General features: G+C 40.3%; 1 protein-coding gene across 1 annotated transcript in view; it reads right to left on the reverse strand.

The window, feature by feature from the left end:
* Nucleotides 1–16,544, reverse strand: part of RAB3GAP2 (RAB3 GTPase activating non-catalytic protein subunit 2) — a 56,060-nt gene that overhangs the window by 13,259 nt on the left and 26,257 nt on the right. Inside the window, exons 17-25 of the mRNA XM_063124095.1 lie at nt 15,474–15,538; nt 14,087–14,177; nt 11,224–11,351; nt 9,823–10,036; nt 8,901–8,998; nt 7,988–8,093; nt 5,193–5,353; nt 3,811–4,027; nt 132–305 (exon numbers count right to left, since the gene is read on the reverse strand). Of these exons, the coding sequence (XP_062980165.1) occupies nt 132–305; nt 3,811–4,027; nt 5,193–5,353; nt 7,988–8,093; nt 8,901–8,998; nt 9,823–10,036; nt 11,224–11,351; nt 14,087–14,177; nt 15,474–15,538 (1,254 nt within the window). The remainder of the gene's footprint in view (nt 1–131; nt 306–3,810; nt 4,028–5,192; nt 5,354–7,987; nt 8,094–8,900; nt 8,999–9,822; nt 10,037–11,223; nt 11,352–14,086; nt 14,178–15,473; nt 15,539–16,544) is intronic.

The raw sequence follows: 16,544 nt of genomic DNA on the forward strand, positions 1-16,544 counted from the left end.
GTGTACCATTAATTAAAAAAAAAGGAGAGTCAAGAAAAGCAGACCAGATATCCATGTATTTATTCACTTGCAAGTTGCGTCTAGATAACACCCATTCAAAAGTTGATGATGTTTATTTATTTCATCTTTACCTAATATGGCATCCAAGCCTGGCTGGTCTTCTGCACTCTCAGCTAGAAAACTGATGCTAGTTCGTGGCATTTCCTCTTCATTTTCCGATGCTTCCCTCTGTCGCCCCAGTCTGAGCAATGGTAGGCTGAAGTCTTGCTTGAAAACCCATTTTGCTACACTGTCAGCAATGCCTCCTGAAACAAAAGTAACAGGCAGCCCAGAATCAGTTAGTTATTTTCCTTTGAAAACAAGCCTAGGCTCAGTTTACGCATACAGAAAAATAAAGCACTACCATCTTCCTAGATGGTATAACTTGAGGTTTATTTATTTATTATTCATTCATTGCATTTATATCCTGCCTTTTTCCTCCAAGGATTCCAAGGCGGCATACATAATCCTCCTCCTCTCCATTTCTATCCTCACAACAACAACCCTGTGAGGTAGGTTGGGCTGAGAGTCTGTGACTGGCCCAAAGTCACCCAGTGGGTTTCCATGGCCGAGTGAGGAATAGAACCCAGTCTCCCGACTCCCAGTCCAACACTTTAGCCACTACACCACACTGGCTTGCATTTTTTAATGCTCCTACATGGGAACAAGCTGCTTCCTGCACATAGAGAACTAGCACATCAACGAGGCTACACTTAACCCTTCTTCCTAGGATGTCAGGGTGTGGGGCCTTTCTTGGCATTCACCAAGATGCTCCACCCCACCCACTTGTTTTTTAAAAAAACCGAACACATTTTCTTACTAGCAACTGGGTGAAATAGGTTTCTGTTGGGAGCTGAAAACTGGAGCTTCCAATGAGTTGTTTAGTGTGATGGGGGCTACACCCCACCTCTGCCGTGTACTCAGCCCTTGGGGCAGGTTACTTGTCTTTTGTCATGCTTCCCATGGCAGCCATTTTGTGGTGGTGCCCAGGACAATTTCCGAAATTGCCGAATTTTCCCATGCCTGAAAACATTTGCCTACTCTTGTGCTAGGATTTTGTTTTTAAATGCACAGTGATGCAGTTTTACAGAATGGGGCAACACATGAATTTGCAACTGCTCGAATGCAGGCTGAAGTAGTATCACCCAGGTAAAACTTGAATGCTTTATTCAGCTGAATGTATAAAACAGCCCAGCGGTTCATGCCCAATCTAACAAGAAGTCTCAGCACCACCCCAAGCAATTAAATGGGATGAAATCCATAGTCATTTATTCAGTAAGGGCCTAGCATTTATGCATACTAACTCTGCAGACTTTCCATTCATTTCAACCATGGAACTACTCCCAGATTTTTCCACTAGATTCTCTAGAATTCCCACAAAACTGAAACCTGCTTGCCTTTGTAAGGACTTAACATATAAACTGCCTGTCTCAGATTGAGCTCTCTCGCCTTGGGCTAACTTGGTTGTCTGTTATCCTGCAAAGCGGGAAGAAGAATTTTATCACATCAGTTACAGATGTGAGGTAAACACTCAGCTGAAAGCACTCCTAGCACGTCTGTCAAGAAGACAAAATTCAACAGCTACATATTCAGATGCTACTGTCATTGCTTAAATCATATTGATTAAGTTTCCACATATTTGATTTTTAAAATGTTTTTTACGGTAAGGAAGTTTACAATCCTAGTAGCTTGCTTGGGACAATTTCAAAATGCATTGCCTCTAGGCATTAAAAAAAGTCAATCTTTATTAGCCTTTTCCTCTCCTGTGCATGAACGTTGATGTATGCCACATAAGCTGACACTAATCCCTTTATCAGATTTTACCACACTGAACCTGAAATTGTCTTGTTAACTGTAAGACAAAGACCGCAAAACATTCAAATTGCATGGAGCTAAGAAATAGGGTTTGTACAACTGGAGCTACTTCAGTTTCACTGTCAACTGGAATTGTTGACACTTTTGGTTTTCTCTCCATCTCAGACTAAACACTCTAATGCCTGGATGTACAAAGCTGTCCGTATATATGTTAAGGAATTTAGGACAAGTTAACAACCAATTAAGAATATATACATATTCCATGTGAGATGCATATATAAAAATCCGGACCCTTAGACAGTACAAACTGCTCAGTTTCAAGGCTGCTTGTGATTTGAAGCATTCCCTATGGCCTCTTCCTTCAGACTTAGGAACGTAGCTTTAGGCTCAATTCAGACAACACATTAGTCAACGCAGTGTGAAAACTCCAATCAACGGTTGAGTTGTTAGGGGGTACTCCCCACACAACATGTTCTAACTCCACCACTGTGTGACTGTGGGCTACCGCGGAGTTGAGTAAAATCCATCACAACGTTTGTTTTACAGTTCCTCTGCCCTCTCTCCTCCCCCAGTCCTCCCAATGGTATCCCATCAGCCATTGCTGCACAAAACCAAACCCGGCAGCTCTCCTCACTCCTTTTGTTGCTCTTGCCAGGGAATTCTGCAGCCAACGGGAAAAGTCAACTCAACGCAATGGAGAACTCCACGGAGCTTGCCACACAACACGCAACACAACCATTGCACAGGAACTCTCCTCTGCACAGAGTGGATATTCTGCGTGGACAGTTTCCCCCCCAAAAACCTCCGCTGTTGCATGGAGTTTTCACACCAGGCAACACATTTCTCAACAGTGGTATAAAAACTCGACTGTGGCATTCTAAACCCACCGTTGAGAAACGTGTTGTCTGAACTGAGCCTTACAGGCATCTCAAAGAAAAGAAAAATCTTCACACATCTTTGGTTCCATGGGTTCAGCTTCTTTTCTTCTTAATCAGCCCAGTGTGAGATACAGATGGAGGTGTCACAAGCACTCCATGACAAAAAAGTCTGGATCCAACATGACATTCCCAGAATTTAGGTAAATAGAGTACTGTGAGTCCCCGAGCTACTTTTCACAGAATTTAGAGAAGATGAAAGTTGAACACAAATATCCAAAGGGCTGGATTCGGTACAGTCTTTTCATGAACAGAAGAGTCCTTCAATTTTCAAAAGGGGCAGCAATCCAATAAAGGGTCCCACTGACAGAAGGGTGGCCAGTGCAAGGCAAATTATGCATATGTGGGGCAGCAGTACTAGAGGATTTGTCTTACTACATTTTTGAAGTCAGCTATAATCTGATACTATCTAGAGCCTTTATTAAAGAAAAGGAATTTGAAAGAAAAAACAAGCCTTCTACTACAAGGAACTAATCAGTACGTAACTTTGAATGTAGCTTCCTTTGCAATGAAGGCCTCCAGCGCTAGATATCTGGAATCCATCTCAGTTAACTGGTAGATATTCTGAGCTTTGAAGAGATAAACTCATAGATGCACTTCCTCAATGTTTATTTTTTATTGTTTTTAGAATACTTTAAATCTTAATCCTGAGTTTTGTTCTAGCAAAGTCCAGATACTAATTCCTGTCCTATCTATACTTTTATGTTTTAAATATATTTTATTTTATTATCTTTTAATATGGAATTGTAAATGCATTTTACTTTCTTTTTTTCATATGCTATTTGGACAAATTCAATGAATTCTTCTCTATGCACAGAAGGGTGGAAGGTGATTTCCCCCCAATTCCCCCTTCCCCTGCAACCTCCTGCACCTTCTCTCATGCTGCTCTGGAGGGTCCTCTGGAGCAGATTTGCGGAAGACACAAGGGGCTACAGGGGGAACAGGGGAATGAGCAAAAATCCCTTCCCTCCCCCTTCCACGAGTGGAGGTCCATTCACACATATTTGATCACATACATCACCTTTTCCTCCTTCAAGCAGTTTCTTTACAGAAAGTCTGCTAAGTGGTTCGGATTGCAGAGACGAGACTTGGGTTGTCTTTTTGCTCACTTTACTGTGCAGGAGTGTCTGAAGTATTAGGCAATCCTCTAACTGTTTCAACAGAAGTTTCCAGTATTCAGTATCAAGTGAGAGCGCTTCCCAAGAGTCCGTATCAGCACCTACAGTTATCTGAGAAAACTAACAAAACAAAACAAGATGGTTTGTGAAGTTTCCTCAATGCTGAGTTAAAGAAGTCAAAGTAAGGGTTACGTTAAGGCTATTTCACACGTTACACAGAGGCAAGCCCAGATTTACCAATGGAGGCTCAACAGAAAACTGCAGCCAAATCACAGTTGCCTGATTAATGATTTTGTTTGATACATGTGTTTGTTGCATGCATATTTTACATTTTTGTACATGAAGGGGCCCTTAGAAAAGAAAGAAGTCAGCAAAAAGTCTTTTACCAGTCAACATGCATATAATAAAACTTGTTTTACACATGTCAACTTACTCTAACATATATATATTTTTTAATAATCAGGTTTAAATAAGAAAACAGCCATCATTTCCCAGCCTAACCTATTTGACAGGATTATTGTGAAGATAAAATTAGGGCCAGGGTGGGTGGGAATGCAGGCTCCTTGGAGGGAACATGGAATAAAAATGTAAACCAATACACCATTGTCATTATTGTCACCTGCACACTAAGAGACAGGGGCAAAGGGTTATGAAAGCTGAATTTCCTAAGAGTCTAAGACCTGAGCAAGAGCTAAAGCAAAAACAAAATACAATTAACTTTAATACTCAGTTGTTGAAAAGCAGCACTACAATGCCAAACAGGCCATGGTGTTTGTGAAATTTCATTGCCAGTATGGCTCATATTTACAAACCGGAGGACGACGCATGTACATCTCATAAACACAGAAAAACAAATTTCATTGTCATTTTCCAAAAGCTGTGAGGTTAAAATCTGTTCTTCTGCAGCAGATTTTGCAGCTTTCTTTCAGCAATTATTATTATTATTATTATTATTATTATTTATTTATATAGCACCATCAATGTACATGGTGCTGTACAGATTACACAGTAAATAGCAAGACCCTGCCGCATAGGCTTACAATCTAATAAAGTTGTAGTAAACAATAAGGAGGGAAAGAGAATGCAAACAGGCACAGGGAAGTGTAAACAGGCACCGGGTAGGGTGAGGCTAACAGTATAGAGTCAGAACAAACTCAATATTTAAAAGCTATAGGGAAAATCACTGTATGGCAGGGGGAATGAATTTCTGTAAACCGCCCAGAGAGCCCTGGCTATGGGGGCGGTATATAAGTGTAATAAAGAAATAAAGAAATCTGTTACTTGCCTTTTTTTCTGCTATGCTATCAGTTATCTGCGCTGTTACAGAATGCCCAACATGAGCAGATAATAAGGCAGCTCCATTATTCTCAGACTGGATACATGCTGTCCGCATTTGCTGCCACCAGGGGGAGACAGACTGAGAATCCCAGGACTCATCTATAGCAACTAAAACAAAAAGTGGAGGAAACTCAGATGTACATGTTGTCAAGTGAAATTAGCAAAGTAAAACCACAACATAAAATTTAAAAAATTAACTGGAATTTTTATTAAAAAATTGTAGGTGTATAGTGTTTATTCAATGAAACCAATATCATTAAAATCTTATCATCCATTAATATATATTTTTTTAATTTAGTTTTTGCACAAAAACTGTGGGTGGTCTCCTCTAGGGAATGCCTCTTCTAAAATGGGGCCTGCAGCAACACATGCATACGCCACCAATCATCTCCAGCAAATGCTGGTGCCGTTCTCAGAAGAGGCATTCCTGAAGAATTCGAAAAGAGAAAGGAGAACCGTGACTTTTTAGGACTCAATTCTGCTATCTGTTGGTGCTGCAGGATAATACACAATAGGACATACTTTGCTAGGCCATCATCATCATCATCATCATCATCATCATCATCATCATCATTTTATTTCTTACCCGCCTCTCCCTTTGGATCGAGGCGGGGAACAACATTAGTACAGGAATCAACACATCTATGCAAAAGAGACCTCTGCCATAAGCTCTCTGCTCCACTTGGTACTTGTAAATTTAATTACAATTTATACAATCAACTAAGATTTTTTTTAAAAAAAACGAGTCATATTAACGTGGCACAGTTTTGCATAGATTGCCAACAGATTGTCTTTCCTTACAATTTTACAACATGTATCTGTTTGCTGTCCAATAAGTGAAGTTCTCTGAGCAACATACAAATTACAAAAATAAATTAAAATGCTAAAATACAAAATACAATTCTAAAAAGAAGCATTAAAACAGCCAAGAGAACAGAGAGAAAGCTAAAACTGTAACAGTAGCAAATATTAACAAAGTTTTAAAATCCAAGATCTAGAACAGCCCCATAAGACATAGCAAAAAAACCAAGGGTAGCAATCTCAAGGCCCCTAGGCAGTGTCTGGGGGAAGGGGACATAGGATTGTTTGGTTTACTGTCTCCGTGGGCTCCGGTTAGGAGCCAGTAAACTGTGCTCCTCGCTCCCTCCCCCTCTCTCTCATAGCCAGTATGGAGAGAATCGCACCAGCTACCTCTCCATACTCAGATACTTGAGCGTGGAAACAGGGGAATGAAGAAGTCCTGGGGGTGGAGAGGAGACTGGGAAAGATGCCGTACACAGCTTTCTACACTTGTCCCAGCCTCCTTCCCACTGCTGCGGCTAGACAGGCAAAATCGCCCTTCTAGCAAAAATGCAAGGCGGCCAGAGCACGGAAGCTTGGTAGCCTTCCACTTCGGACGCTGCTGACTATCACCACTGGACTGTGCTCTAAAAGAATCAAGTTTTAGAAGCCTGTGATAATAATAATACAAAATATTTGTGAAGCAGCGAAATAACATTAAAGTAGATGCTAGGCAAGCCTTTTTGTGTTGTGCCCTTACAGAAGTACAAAGAGAAGGACCTTAGCTGATGATCTCAGGACATGGGTACTGCGGCTCCAAGCTGTGAAGGGCTTTAAAGGTCAACCTCACCACTTGAATTAGGACTGGAAATGTCTGGAAGTCAGTGAAAATGGTGAAGAACTGGTGTAATATGTTCATAACGTCCAGTCCCAGTCCCATTCTTAAGGCACAATCCTATGCATATTTAGACAGGAATTGTAAGACTTTTTTCTATTTAAACATGCATAGGATTGCACTCTTTCAACCTTATTCTATACTAGGGCACAGTTCGCTATAAAGCCAAGGAATTCTGAACGCTTTCATCAGACAGTACTGTACCACATTTTATTGAATAACATCCTGAGGTCAGGTTGCCTTGAAGTACCCACGATCAATAATTATGCAGAAATCCCAATACACTGATAAGGTAATCATTTTAAGACTTTTGGAAATGGGATCAATTAAAATTGTGTTAGCATAGGATAGTATCCAATGTTAGTCCTATGCAGAATAGACCTACTGAAATGAATGGGACAAGTAAGTACTGACTAACATAAGCCTCATTCATTTCAACTGGTCTACTCTACATAGGTAGGACTAACATTGGATACTACCAATAAATATGTCAGAAAGAGGAAGTTGATCATAGAGATCTTTTCGTGTTTTGTTTTTTTTAAGAAAAATCCCTTCTTGAATAAATATTCATGCACACACCACAGGAGAAAATCTTAGAAAAGGACTGTAAGGCAATAACATGAACATGAAGAGCTGGAGGGGTGCTGAAGAAAAAGAAACTAATAAGACCCGAATTTTTTTTTAAAAGCATAGTGATAACAGTAAGCATAACCCTTAATGTGGGGAGTAGAAAGCTTATCTAGCAGATGGAGATACCATGCCAGTATTTAACACCAGGTTGAGGCAGGAAGGTGGGAGGATAAAATTTCCAGTCAGCTCAACTGGCCAAGGTAGTATGCAAGATATCTGTTGCATCCCAGTGTGTAAGTGCCATAATGAGAATACTGGCATACTGACAGGTGGCCCTTAAACAACTTCAAAGTTATTCATCGCTTCACTTCTTTCGAAATGCTTTCACATGCAACACTAACTTTGGCTTTGTTCACAGGCCTAATTATGGCTTGCAGAGTCAGTTCAATGGCCCATTTCCAAGAAAGGCACTGCCCATTTCCATTCTATAAACTCACCTGTCATCGTGCTCAAAAGGGACAGCGCAGCATGAAGACAGCAAATTGATTGTGTTCTGTGAAGAATATCTTTTTCCTTAGAAAGCCACACACTGAGAAGCAGGGACTGAGAGAGAGAGAAAAGAGGAGGAGGAGATTTAGGAGACTTCCTTTAAATGGGAATAGATTCAGGAGGTCACCTCTCCAAAGCATCCTAACTAAAAGCTACTGCTGATAAGGTCCTCAGGTCAGTAGAATAACTGTGTAGTTATTTCTACAAATTTATTCTACTGACCTCCACATTATATACGTTAATAAGCTCCCTGCAGCATTAATGCACTGTGTCAAAGTACGTTTTGTTTAAAATTTGATGCTTCATATTGGTTAGGACTGTCTTCCTCATTTCCTTCACAAAATTCAGGTTCTCCCCCATATGCAGTCAATACATAAGCATCCTAATGCATTTTATCTCGCTGGGTGTCCCATTTGAATGAGAGGTGTTTGATGGCAGCATTTTATTACCTGTGTCATCTTGTTATAGACAAACAGTAGCTTAACATGAATTACACTGAAAGCCATTTCACACACAAACATAAAAAAATCAGGCAATGGCCTGAACCCCAATGGTGTTTTTATTTGTGTTGTACCCCACCTCGATCCAGAGGGAGAGGTGGGTAACACATAATTTATTATTATTGTTGTTGTTGTTATCATTATCATCATCTCAACACTGTGCCACTTCTTCTACCTTCAGTGTCTTCCATGTTCTTCTCTACCAACCTACCCCCAAAAGTTACGATTTCTACTCAAAGACATTTCCCATTTCTCACACATTGACTGTTGATTAGCAAGAGCTCATTGCTGGAGATCAGCTAGAATGTAAGCCTGATAATTACTATGAAGAGTAAAACAGGAAAGTGAATATAGTACTCACCAATAACAGTTGGGGGCTAAATCCTGCAGACTCCAACATCTGGCACATTTCTTCTGTTGAACTTTCTCCATGTAAACATTTCCAGAAAAAAAAGCTTCCTAAACACATACCAGAGTTTTCCGAGTCATTAAAGGTTTCCCACCCAATGAAGACTCTCTCCTTGCGAACAAAGCAACCTATCAGGACAATGCATGCAGATTTGGCCAACTTAGAAGGGCAATAGATAACGCTAATAGGAGCTATGTACTTTCCGCTCCTCTTCCTTCCTACACTCCCCTCTGCCACTGCATTTGATCAAGGGTACCCCACTACACAGCTCAACAGGCTGAGGCAAGACGGTTTCATGAGAGTCATTGTACCACCTTGATCCAGAGCCCTTGGCTCACTCCAATGTTAAGGAACTCTAGGAGAAAGAGCATACCAATTTATTTCTACAGAAGGGGGAGCTTTGGCCAGATATCCCACTACCTAAGTGGAGAAGCTCTTGGAGGCAGGGTAGCATCATGGGTATACTAGACAACCCAAACCCAAGGTATAACAACAACAACAACAACAAATAATAATAATTTATTTCTTACCCGCCTCTCCCTTTGGATCGAGGCGGGGAACAACATTAGGACAGGAATCAATACATCTTAAAAATTCATGATCTAACATTGATCTGGATAGGCCTGCCGGAAAAGGCTAGTCTTTAAAGCTGCCTTAAAATCACACAGAGAGTTAATTTTACGAATCTCCTCTGGCAGGCCATTCCACAATCTGGGGGTGACAGAAGAAAAGGTCCTCTGGGAAACTGATGTCAGCCTAGTTTTAGCTGACTGAAGTAAGTTCACCCCAGAGGACCTGAGTGTGCGGGGCAGACTATATGGGAGAAGGCGATCCCGCAGGTAACCTGGACCCAATCAACCCTCAAACGACATACCTAATGCCACATATTCTTTCTCATCTAGCTTCTTCACATTAATCACGTCCTTTTCATAATCCAAATACTCCAAGAAAGTTTTCACAGGCAGCACACCATCTTTATCCTCCGCAAAACGCACAGAAGGTTGGGTGTTTTGCTGCTTGTAATTCTCCAGTAACATCTGCAGCCTAGTAAACTCTTTTTCATCTAATCGGAGTAATTTAGCCAAGTCCTTAAAAACAATATGTTAAAACATGTCACAGTGAAGATCACATTAGCTTGGAATTCCACTCATCACAGTATTCCTGTCTAATAGGGCAGATGCAAGATGTCTTTCCAAGACGTATTTTTGTCACATGATCTGAGGTGTATCTCCCAGGATCCCTGGCAATGTGACAAAGGACATAAGAACATAAGAAGAGCCCTGCTGGATCAGACGAAGGGTCCATCTAATCCAGCACTCTGTTCGCACAGTGGCCAACCAGCCATTGGCCAGAGATGAACAAGCAGGACATGGTGCAACAGCACCCTCCCACCCATGTTCCCCAGCAACTGGTGCACACAGGTTTACTGCCTCGAATACTGGAGATACACACACCCATCAGGGCTAGTAGCCATTGATAGCCTTCGCCTCCAGGAATTTATCCAACCCCCTTTTAAAGCCATCCAGATTGGTGGCCATCACTACATCTTGTGGTAGTGAGTTCCATAATTTAACTATGCGCTGTATTGGAACGTTGGGAAGACATCTCTCACACTGCAAACCTCTCAGACCACATGGTGCTTCACTTTTGCCCCTAAAAAAAATGCTGTCCCAGATTGCTTGCGTAGCTGGACCAACTCTGATTTTTAATCCATAACTGGATATTACTTAATAAGAGCAGATTTGAGAAACTACCTTTAAAATACATTTTTTTCTCTTATAAAATTATGGGACTTATGGATTTAGTGCTTGAAGCAAGCATGAAACAATATGTACACCATGACATATGAATGCAGCACAAATGGGTGTTCTGCTGCCCATACATGGATTGGCCAGAGGCTGCCCAATTCTTATGCTATGAATTCTCCTAAGTGAAAACATACAAGGTTTTGTCCTCAGAGAGACTATTTCGGTGTATGAAAACATAGGGTATGAATCAGCCCTTAACACTTCAGGTAGAAATTAACAATATGAACTTTGGCAAAATGATAATTTTTTGGTAAAACAAACGAACAACTGGCTTCCTTGAAGCAGAACTCTATCAGCCCCAATCACAAAAAAATGAAGTTCTGTTCAACATGTTATTAAAACTTCTTTAAGTTATCTTAATAAAAGCAACACTTCCTGAGTTTAATTTTTTGTTTCTTTGTATTTTATCATACACACTCCAAGGATTTGTTTATTCTTTTTGCAAAACAAATTTTCACATTACTCACATTATCAGATGGTACTATCTCAGATTGTACGGTCACAGAATTTAGTTTGTTGATTGATTCATGAAGGTGCAATAGTCTCAGTTTGTTTGTACAGAACTGTAACAGCCCTTCATCAATACATTCCACCTCTAGAGAGAGAGAGAAAGAAAAAGATGCACATTAGTCTCAATGAGTGTGCAATGGAGCTATAAAATCTCTCTGCAGCTTCAATAAACTCCTGGTTAAGCAATATTTCATGAGTATTCTGTTTTATCAGGTTAAAAGTCTAGATGATTTTTACCTGCAGGCAAAGGAAGTGTTAACTTCTCTTTGTAAGCAGAATTTTAAACAGGCCACTGAAATCTAGACAAAGGATAATAAACCAATGATCACGAGACTTGACACACAATATTTCAGTATTTTCATTGTTATAGTCATTGTTTGGATTACTGACAGGTTACTGTAAACTGCCCTGAGACAGGGTGGATAAAAATCAATGATTTTTTTTTAAAAAAAAATGGATTTTGATTTAAATCAGATTTTTTTAATAAAATGCTTTTTGAGGAAAAATCTATCTAAAGGTAGTTTTCTATTTAAGATACATTATAGTCAACGGTTATTCATCATGAAATAAGAATTAGTCTTTAATTATGTAGCATGAGGCTGTATATTCATGCAATGTTTAAATTTTTTTGGTAAATGAATTCCATTAATCCATTCACAATGTCATGCTCTTCCAGAAGTTTCTGTAAGATTATTGGGCAATTTTTCTATCTAGAAGATATTATCACAGATGTTTGGTTTTACAGTTCTCAAAACTGTGAATTTGTGTCTGCAGAGATCACAATCCCATTGTTCCTTTGCAAATCTATGTAGACAGAATCAACCCACAACCTCTTAAGTGCTAAGTTTCAAAAAAATCAATGAATAGAGTGCACTTTTGGGGGGGGGGTCACATGATTAAATCGAGTCTTTCTGAGTAGTGATTTAAATCGTGATTTAAATCAAATTGATTTAAATCAAATCCGCCCTGCCCCGAGAGTAAACATTTAATAAATAAATAAATAAATGTAAGAAACACTCTTGTTCACAGAAACCATGCACAAGATTAATTTCTTACACAGGTAGCATTTCTTCATGCCTATTCTGACACGTGAATGGTCACAGCAAACAAATCTAAATAGACGCAAACATTCGTCCCACATAATAGGCATACAGAACACATACGATTTAGGTGTGCAGACGGTCCCTCAGCTTTTTACTTTCCAGTATCTACACTGTGACCACCTCCTATTGAAGCAACTCAGGACTTCATTACAACAAGCCTGGGCTGTATCTATATGCATCTGAACCAACACAAGGCAGGTCATAACCTCCATTTGGTATTTTACACAGATTAGGGTGGAAATGTTCAAGATGTAAGAAAGTTTATGACTATTCCATCATCTTCGAATGATCCATCCACTGATGACGCTGGGGGCGCTTTGCAGTCAGTGGTGGCTGCATGACCCTTTTTGAATGATCCAATTGGTTTCCAGAATACCCTGGCTGAATTTTTAGCTACTTGTTGAAGTCCTGGTCACTCACTGGAATTGGGCAACTGATATGGCTCCTCCCAGGTATACTCTCTCACTGTCAAAAGTCCGGGAATCCTATCAGATGGCCAAAAGCAATATGCTTCTTGATATGAAGAGCAGCTAAAAGCAATGAACAGCTAGGATGCAGGAGGAAGAAAATTAAACACGTCCTTCTGAATACAGACTAAAGATCATATAGTCAAGAAGTGGGGGTTTAGCTGCAAGTTCAGGTTTACAGTAGATAGTAATTAGTTTGCCTTGCATTAAAAAGCAATGCAACAAAAGGCTTCCCCATTCAATTGTTCATCTTGCAACTAATACTTTGAAGAGATTCCCCAACTAATCCATCTGTAAATTTGATGTCTGCAAGCTTACTGTGAGTGTGCCGAATGTGGGGGACGATTTCTATCGATGGAGATTATCTATCCTTGCAGAAAAACATGGGACTGAAACAGCCGCCGCCACAGACACAGGTAACACATTTGCTTCCCTCATGCTGAGGCACTACCCTCACCCACTGAAGCAAGAAAATGACCACGCGGCTGGTTCTGTATCTATGGCAACCCTAACCCTTCACCATCAAAACAATTATAGGGGGGAAACTGGACTTGGAGATAGGTACACTGACCTGGATCACATGTAACACCATTTCATGGGTTATTTAACCCACAAATTGACGGCGATGAGCAGGAGCAAGCAAGCTCACAGCCTCTGGTGCGTTCCTCACCTGCTTTCAGTAAATTGATTAAACAATCCAGGATCATCCCAACAACAAGCTGTGTATTAATTCTGGTTTAAAACACGCTCACAAACTATGAACAGGATATTTACTGAAATGGAAGGGAGGAAGAAACACACCCGTTCTTGCTCATGCTTAACAACCCATGGCTTAAACAACCCATGTATTGTCAGTACATCTGAACCAGGTATTGTCTCTGAACCCACTCCTCTCTCCAATAATTGCAGCAGAAATGACATTTGACAAAGCAATTGCGTGTACCTGGGGGGGGGAGGGGGCTGAGTTCTGAGAAAGGATTCTCCAAGCGTATAGACCCCAATAATAGTTTTGCTATGTGGAGAAGAAAGCAAGAGCCCTCCTCAATTTCTTGCAATGTCGCACTTGTATCTTTTATAGGAAATTCAGTCATCTTTCCAATAAAAGCAGAAAGTGATTTCACAAATGAACACAGTTAAAAAGCTCCAATTGTCATTTTATGCTGCAAGGAAACAAAATAATTATTTCTCCCTCAGTTTTTGCTCCAGTTTTTGCAACAGAATAGAGAGCTACAAAATAATTTTGCACTTACCCTGATTTTTTAAGGTATCCATCAATGTCTGTGCAATGTTTGTCAGAGAAGATAGCGGCAAACGTTCATTTGCCAGGATGCTTTCCAAAGCCTGTCAGTAAAATATACAAAATTATGCATGGTATGCAGAATGTGGATACGGAGACGTTTTTCTCCCTCTCTCAAAATACTAGAACCCAAGGTCATCCCATGAAGTTGATTGGTGGGAGATCCAGGACAAATAAAAGTACTTCTTCACACAGTGCACAGTTAAATTATGGAACTCACTACAAGATGTAGTGATGGCCACCAATTTGGGTGGCTTTAAAAGGGGGTTGGATAAATTCCTGGAGAAAAAGGCTATCAATGGCTACTAGCCCTGATGGCTGTGAGCTATCTCCAGTATTCAAAGTAATAAGTCTGTGTGCACCAGTTGCTGGGGAACATGGGTAGGAGGGTGCTGTTGCACCATGTCCTGCTTGTACATCCCTGGCCAATGGCTGGTTGGCCACTGTGTGAACAGAGTGCTGGACTAGATGGACCCTTGGTCTGATCCAGCAGGGCTCTTCTTATGTTCTTACCATAGAGTAAATATTTCTCAACTTCATGCTATTATTAAAAAACAAAAATAGATGTTCCATATTGGCAGAAATCATAACAGTTTTCAATACTGCTTAATTTTATTCCCTTTTGGCTTGGAAAGCTTTGCTGGACCTAAGGTGGACCCATGTGCCACCTGTAAAGGGAAAGGATTGTTCTTTTACAGGAGGCCCGCAAAACAGTCCGTTGAATCTCATTACAGAAATAAATCAGAACTCACAAGACAGATTTACAAATTCCAAAGAATATGTAGTAAATTAATCCAGTAAAAAACATCTAAAGCAACGTTTTTCAAAGTGTTCAATGGGTCTACTTAGAAAGCTGCTGAGAGTCAAGATCCACCCACGAAACATAGAAATTTCTTGGAAGAGACAGGAAAGAGGGTGCCACCCCCAAATAGGATACTATACATTCCGCATGTTGGTGGGAAATGGAACAACCATTCATTCTGACAGTCCATTTCCCAGTTCAAAGAATTAAAATGCTTGCACATGGAAATGAATTTATTTTATTTTATTTTATTAAATTGTATCCCACTTTCTTCTAATGAGATCAAGAGGGTGTAAATGGTCATTGTCCCCACCTCACCATTTATCCTCACAACAGCCCTGTGAGGTAGATTAGGCTGAAAGAGTGATTGACCCAAGGTTACCAGAGAGGTTGATGGCTGAGTAGGGATTTGAACCTGGATCTCCCCAGTCGTACTGAGCATTCCAACCACTACACTATACTGGAGGTGTCAGGCATGCAGAAAGCCATGACAAACCATTTACCAAATTCTGATTAAAAGCTTTTCCTAGTTAATTACCTGTTTTTTAGTAGCAGGATATTTAATATCGAGAATTAATTCCTTCACTTCAGCCTCAAACACATCTGGAAAGAATAATGACAAGTATGTATTACAGAAGAGATTAGGAAAAGCAATTTAAAAAGCTTAATTCAGGATGTCCACTTTAGCTACTGGGGGCACCTATATTCAAGAGATGGGGTTTTTTCCCTACCCATAATAAGTAAGTGGAAGTAGAATACCAGCATCACATCACTTAGGGGCAATGCCAGACACTTCCAGTGGTTTGACCGAAAACTCCTTGGCTTTGACTCCATGACACAGGAAACCATGGAGACTTTCCACCTGTTTGCACAGTAGTCAACACAGGACATTACTATAATCTAGTCAATGCCTAAAAGTTAAAAAAGAAGAAGTCCACAGCCTCTTTTGCCACCCCCGTTTCAATGTCTTGCCCTCCATCATAGGGCTGCTCACGGTTCAATGTAGGCATAAACAGGTTACCGGTTGAGAGGGCTGAGACCAGGTTTTGCCAGCATCTTGGGAAGAAACTACACCAGCACAGCTCTGCAATACTGCCTCTTAGTAGAACACTTAGACAGGTGGGTTAGGCATTATACCTACCTAATCTTGAACCCTGACCCATATTTCTTAACCTAAAATTGTTTCCATATAGTTTTGGAATGATTTTCAATTAAGGCTGTGGCCTGACTTTCACACCAACCTGTTGTCTTTGTCAAATTATTCTCTTCACCCTAAATGCATCCCCCAATTCCTTTCAGCCTCATTGTAGTGACAATTCTAATAAGAATCATAGGTTAAATCTAAGTCAAAATAACAAACTCACACTTCCAGCCAGTGGCAAAAAGTAGCTGAATTTTTCATGTTACACATTTCCAGGAGCAATATTCTTGCACAGCCAGCTGTAGCACCATTTGCAGTGAGAATTAAGCAGCTAGGATTTATATTTTTAATACCTGAATGGAGAATTCTACTTCTCTGTGGTGCTGGGCAACTTATTTATTTACAACAGAGAGCAGTATCTCAGCTCATAAATGGACAGCAGAGAGGAAAGGAAACCCACTGATGTAA

Source organism: Elgaria multicarinata, chromosome 4 (assembly GCF_023053635.1).
Source record: "Elgaria multicarinata webbii isolate HBS135686 ecotype San Diego chromosome 4, rElgMul1.1.pri, whole genome shotgun sequence".
NCBI classification, from domain to species: domain Eukaryota; kingdom Metazoa; phylum Chordata; class Lepidosauria; order Squamata; family Anguidae; genus Elgaria; species Elgaria multicarinata.